Raw genomic sequence first — 6,635 nt, forward strand, 5'->3', positions numbered from 1 at the left:
TTCCAGCCTGTTGTCTGATCATTTTGATCAGATGTAGTTTCAATTATTTCTTGGTCCTCACTCAACTCAACTCATTCTGAAATGTTTGCCTGTCTAATCAAGGTCTACCAGCAGCTTCAACCAGGTTACTCACTTTTCTGTCCCTCTGTGTGACACACTGTCATTCAAGTACCTACACAACTGAATGACTAAAGCTCATCTCCAAACATCCTGCTCCACTTTGAAATAGGAACACTTGTCCCAAATTAAGGTTAAAAAAATCAGCTGCTAAGCTACTGCTAAGCTACTGTGAAATGCAATGACTGACCCTTGATGGGATGGGGCTCTCTTGCAGGTCCTGGAAATCTTGTGAAGTCCAATGAAATCATCAACTTCAATGAGTGCTTACCCATTTTGTCCAAAGACCTAGTTCCTCTGTGCTTGGCACCCAAAAGATAGGAGCAAAAAGCATCTTTCCGCAGGTATTGATTCTAACCATCTCTGACAAATCAGCTGAGAAATGGGGAGCAGACTTCAAAATGAGTACATAGCAATCAAGACTTGCACTTCATCATAAATCTTTGCCTCATGAACAATTATTTGATTCATACAAACAATTATATATACATATACATACAGACATATATACATCCATACACACACACACACAAACATATATATATATATATATATATATATATATATATATATATATATATATATACATACATATGTGTGTGTGTGTGTGTGTGTGTGTGTGTCACCTACAATAAGATGTCATGTTTTGTACAATCAAGTCTCATCAGGTCAGTATAAATTATCTGTGAAAAGAAAAAAACATCAACCTTAAGAAAACCGTCACTTATATAACATAACTTCTCCAACATGTTGTCACAGCTGCCTTTCAAAACATATGTTGATATTGCCCTGTCAAAATGCAGTGTGAGATACATACCTTTATCAAACTCTCTGGTTTTGCCACCACAAACATGTGAAAGGAAAAGGATGTTAAGATGCTCTGTCAGACTGGGTTTTACCCATAAGCATTTCCTCTCAGGGATCTAAACATTTCTTGTAAACACTGATCAGAAGATTACATAATAGATGTAATGTTACATAATTCTTAACGACAGAGCATACGCCTTGCATCAGCCCAACCTGGGCTCAGGTGTTACTTGAGTGTTCAGTGGGTCAGGGATGAAGCACACTACACAAAAGTGCTAATACTTTAACTCTTCTGACACATCCTCTGACATCAAGAACAAACAAAAAATGTATTTATGGTTGTTTCCTTCAAAACAGCAGATATAATGAACTGTTTCATGAGTAAATATTCAGTACCTTTACTGCAAAATGGAAAGATTTATGTACAGAAAAGCATCTATAACAGTGACAGAATATACAAAAAAATCTATATCCGTAAAATAAAAATATATCAAAAAGTCTGCACAAGAACTGAACAGACATCTTTTTCATAACATGAAACACTGAAACATAAAATGCCATATGTTGCATAATGAAGCAATGTTGGGTCAGCATAAACATTTCTGAAAGCTTATAAATGTTTGTAATGTCTGCAGTGTCAAGGCTGTGGAAAGGAATAAAAAGATTTGTTACAGAAGCGGGAGAGCAGACAACTTTTAAAACCACTACAAAGAATGTGTTGTGTTCAGCTGGGCAACTATATCACAACATGGACAAGATTTCAAGATTTCCTCTTCTTTTGTGCCTCCATTCCTGTGAAAATCAGAGCTGTTTCTCCACCACCACATAGAACCACATGGAACCACAACCAATCTCAAGAGGTGGAAACAAGAGCTTTGGTAACAATGTGACACACTGTCATTCATATACCTACACAACTGAATGACTAAAGCTCATCTCCAAACATCCTGCTCCACTTTGAAATAGGAACACTTGTCCCAAATTAAGGTTAAAAAAATCAGCTGCTAAGCTACTGCTAAGCTACTGTGAAATGCAATGACTGACCCTTGATGGGATGGGGCTCTCTTGCAGGTCCTGGAAATCTTGTGAAGTCCAATGAAATCATCAACTTCAATGAGTGCTTACCCATTTTGTCCAAAGACCTAGTTCCTCTGTGCTTGGCACCCAAAAGATAGGAGCAAAAAGCATCTTTCCGCAGGTATTGATTCTAACCATCTCTGACAAATCAGCTGAGAAATGGGGAGCAGACTTCAAAATGAGTACATAGCAATCAAGACTTGCACTTCATCATAAATCTTTGCCTCATGAACAATTATTTGATTCATACAAACAATTATATATACATATACATACAGACATATATACATCCATACACACACACACACAAACATACATATATATATATATATATATATATATATATATATATATATATATATATATATATATATATATATATATACATACATATGTGTGTGTGTGTGTGTGTGTGTGTGTGTCACCTACAATAAGATGTCATGTTTTGTACAATCAAGTCTCATCAGGTCAGTATAAATGATCTGTGAAAAGAAAAAAACATCAACCATAAGAAAACCGTCACTTATATAACATAACTTCTCCAACATGTTGTCACAGCTGCCTTTCAAAACATATGTTGATATTGCCCTGTCAAAATGCAGTGTGAGATACATACCTTTATCAAACTCTCTGGTTTTGCCACCACAAACATGTGAAAGGAAAAGGATGTTAAGATGCTCTGTCAGACTGGGTTTTACCCATAAGCATTTCCTCTCAGGGATCTAAACATTTCTTGTAAACACTGATCAGAAGATTACATAATAGATGTAATGTTACATAATTCTTAACGACAGAGCATACGCCTTGCATCAGCCCAACCTGGGCTCAGGTGTTACTTGAGTGTTCAGTGGGTCAGGGATGAAGCACACTACACAAAAGTGCTAATACTTTAACTCTTCTGACACATCCTCTGACATCAAGAACAAACAAAAAATGTATTTATGGTTGTTTCCTTCAAAACAGCAGATATAATGAACTGTTTCATGAGTAAATATTCAGTACCTTTACTGCAAAATGGAAAGATTTATGTACAGAAAAGCATCTATAACAGTGACAGAATATACAAAAAAATCTATATCCGTAAAATAAAAATATATCAAAAAGTCTGCACAAGAACTGAACAGACATCTTTTTCATAACATGAAACACTGAAACATAAAATGCCATATGTTGCATAATGAAGCAATGTTGGGTCAGCATAAACATTTCTGAAAGCTTATAAATGTTTGTAATGTCTGCAGTGTCAAGGCTGTGGAAAGGAATAAAAAGATTTGTTACAGAAGAGGGAGAGCAGACAACTTTTAAAACCACTACAAAGAATGTGTTGTGTTCAGCTGGGCAACTATATCACAACATGGACAAGATTTCAAGATTTCCTCTTCTTTTGTGCCTCCATTCCTGTGAAAATCAGAGCTGTTTCTCCACCACCACATAGAACCACATGGAACCACAACCAATCTCAAGAGGTGGAAACAAGAGCTTTGGTAACCTGGTGTTTTTCTGTTAAAGCAAGCACCATTGTACTGATATATATCATAAAATCAGATTCCTCTGATGGTTAGCTCACAATGTACTTACTGCATGTATAATTTACGTGTTTCAGAAATGTGCCTTACATGGCAGTCTTCCAGTGGCACATGATTAAACAAAAAGATAAATGTGTTTGCGGAAGTTATAATGCAGTGGTCCAATATATTAACCTTTATGTTCCTGGTACTGAGCAAGAACAACCCAGCTCACAAAATACACACAGCTGGTTCCCAGAAGCTCAGAGACAAGACAGCTGGGACTAAATGAAGAGTCTGAATTTTTCTGATTCCATGTGCTCAAAATGACAGAAGTCACTTGCTCATGGATTCAGTTTTACCACTTACTCCTTATGCTGTGAACTGATTTGGGGTTTAGTTTTTTTTTTTTTATTGTGATACTGCAAAGGAGAGTCTATCTCCAACATATTTCAAAACCTATCACAAAGGTAAAGGTACGAATGTGCTACCTGACTGATCTAATGTATATAACGTGACTACAGAATTTGAAAGTAATACAGCAACAACAACAACAACAACAACAACAACAATAATAATAATAATAATAATCAAAGAAGGTGGGTAAATTACCAAAGGTCTTCCACAATAATAACACATCTTCAAACGAATCAAAGATGAAGATGTTGACATCAGCTTGAGGGAGGTTACAATGAAATGGCCCCTAATATTGAGGTATATATATATATATTCCTGACATTGTGCAAGATCAAACCAGCGCAGTTATACACTGATGTATAACTGAACATTACTAAGAGGGCCACAATGATTAATTAAATCAACTTTAAAATATTTTTTCTGTTTTTTTGCTTTAAGAATTTTACTTGTTGTTGACCATTAGCTGATTAGCTTGTTGACCAAATAGCATCACTAACTGCCGTTTTGCAGGGCCGTCAGGTAGTTAGCACTCAGCTGCCTTGTCCCTGTGATCAACTAAATGTGGGCACTTTTTTTTTAACCTATCGAGGTCCTTCAACTTTTTTTGAGAAGAAATAAGCAATGCGACTTTTATTTTGAAAGAAAAGCCGCAGGAAGTGGTGCAATATTTCACCTCTAGGTCGCTGCATGTGACAATGAGAAATGTCATGCCTGTGAACTTATCACTTGGCTTTATTTAGGAAAAATATACGGGGTTTTTTTTTAGTTTTTAGCTTGTTGATTTGTGTAAATGTTTACCAGTGAACTCTAAACGTGAATTCCAAGTAAGGTTATTCAGCTGTCTCCCCGTCGACGAGCTAGCATCGCATCCCTTACTGCAAAAGTCAATGCCACCCCTGCCAGGCGCCGAATTGGTGCAAACGCCAGTACAGTTGTATCGTTACCTTCTCCGCTGTTGTAAACGTTTGCCATCCCCAGCTATGCAGCAGCACTACCGGCACGCAGTTAGACAGGTAATGAAGAGTTCCCACAATTGCTGCCTCTCCCCGTTGTGCAGTGTGGTGCATGGTTAATGTTGGATAAATGTCAGTGAACTTATGCAAATTTCTGAAACTTTGGACATGAAACCCAGGTGTTTGAGCTTAACTGACCGGGTACTGAAGTCGCTCAGAAACCATTTTGCTCGGCTTTCTTAAACTTAAATAAGCTACTACCGAGGATACACGGTGCGAAATTTAGGTTACGCGTGTACGGCCTGATTGGTTTGTTTTATTTGGCTAGAGTTTAATATTGGGAGCGGTGTACTCACAGCAAGAAGGTCTCGGGTTCGATTCCCGGCCAGGGTCCTTTGCATGTTCTCCCTGTGTCTGTGTGGGTATCCTCCGGGAGCTCCGGTTTCCTCCCACAGTCCAAAGACATTCGGGTTAGCGTGTCTGTGTGTGTATCTGTCTGTGTGCCTTTCACCCTATGAGCACTGGGACCCCCCGCGACCCTAATTAAGATAAGTAGCATTGGATAATGAGTGAGAGAGTTTAATATTGGTTTGCATGATGGACGTGACCCACAGTGCATGAGCTGACTAACTCCACAGACTTTTCCAAAGTGTTTTCGGGTGTCGCAACATTATATTGCAGTGAACTTGGTTGACTAGGAGCTCCAGCTTTGGGTTAGGCTTTTTAGGCGGTGCCGATCGAACTTCTGGGTTTTCTTCAGTGATAGTTAAGTGAATCCAATCCGCGAGCCTGCAACGGCAGTTCCCGGTACCCTTGAGTCTGCAGAAACGTTCACAAGAGAATTGTTTGTTTCCCGTCACAGAGTTTCAACAGTCACGTGGATGAGGATGACCCTGAACGGATTAAGACGATTATTCAAAGAGCGATAACAGATGCTGACTGGATTCTCGATAAAGTAAGTGATAGGCCTAGCGACTGAACAAAAAGTTACATTATAACTTCATAATTCTCTGATGTGTCATAATGTTCCTGTAAATTTCTTTGTTTCAGTATACAAGGAAGAAATAACCTCAGATCACAAATGATGAATGAATTGGCCCAACACTGTTGTCTCAGAGTACACGCTTGATCAATTTGTTTTCATCACTGGAAATACTATACAAGTCTCTAGCTCTTTAAGGTATTTAGGCTGGATTTGCCACTCAGTGGGACACTGAACGGAACTTCTCCAATGTATAGTTTGTGTATGTAATATAAAGTATACTATAATAAACATTTCATGGTTTGAGATTAACTGTCACCCTTTGTTTTGTTTTTACTTGTTTCTTTGCTATTCATTTACTGTACTTCTCAGGTTTGGTTTATGTGTCATTCTGAATTGTGTCCCTTAAGCTGTTTTGACGCTTACTTCTTTCTTATAGCATTTGCAAACTCATAGTAGCACAACAGAATTTTCATGTGTATGTGAATGTTCTAAATGGTCTCAGTGAATCCTGGTCCCCTTTTCAGTCCTCACTGCTTACATGATAAACAGATCTCAATGGTAACACGTAAATGGAAAGTAAACAGACACCTCATCATAGTTGAAATGGAAAATTCATTACACAACAAACTGAGGCACTTTCATTTTTAGGGATTGCAAAGAATGGTTACATGTGAAGAAACCAAGAAATCACATGGGGTATTAAAGATTAAACAATACAGTATTCTTTAATGTGCTTTTATCTAATCTGACTTGAACCTGACCTGGGCCCAGTTA

At 37.9% G+C, this 6,635-nt stretch overlaps 1 protein-coding gene across 1 annotated transcript; it reads left to right on the plus strand.

Annotated features, from left to right (window-relative positions):
- Positions 1 to 4,716: 4,716 nt before the first annotated feature.
- Positions 4,717 to 6,084, plus strand: lyrm9 (LYR motif containing 9). Its single transcript, XM_030778683.1, has 3 exons — positions 4,717 to 4,936; positions 5,739 to 5,831; positions 5,927 to 6,084. Exons 1-3 carry the CDS (start codon positions 4,811 to 4,813, stop codon positions 5,942 to 5,944), a joined length of 237 nt encoding a protein of 78 aa, XP_030634543.1. The 5' UTR covers positions 4,717 to 4,810; the 3' UTR covers positions 5,945 to 6,084.
- Positions 6,085 to 6,635: the final 551 nt, after the last annotated feature.

Source organism: Chanos chanos, chromosome 6, assembly GCF_902362185.1.
Source record: "Chanos chanos chromosome 6, fChaCha1.1, whole genome shotgun sequence".
Taxonomy (NCBI): Eukaryota; Metazoa; Chordata; class Actinopteri; order Gonorynchiformes; family Chanidae; genus Chanos; species Chanos chanos.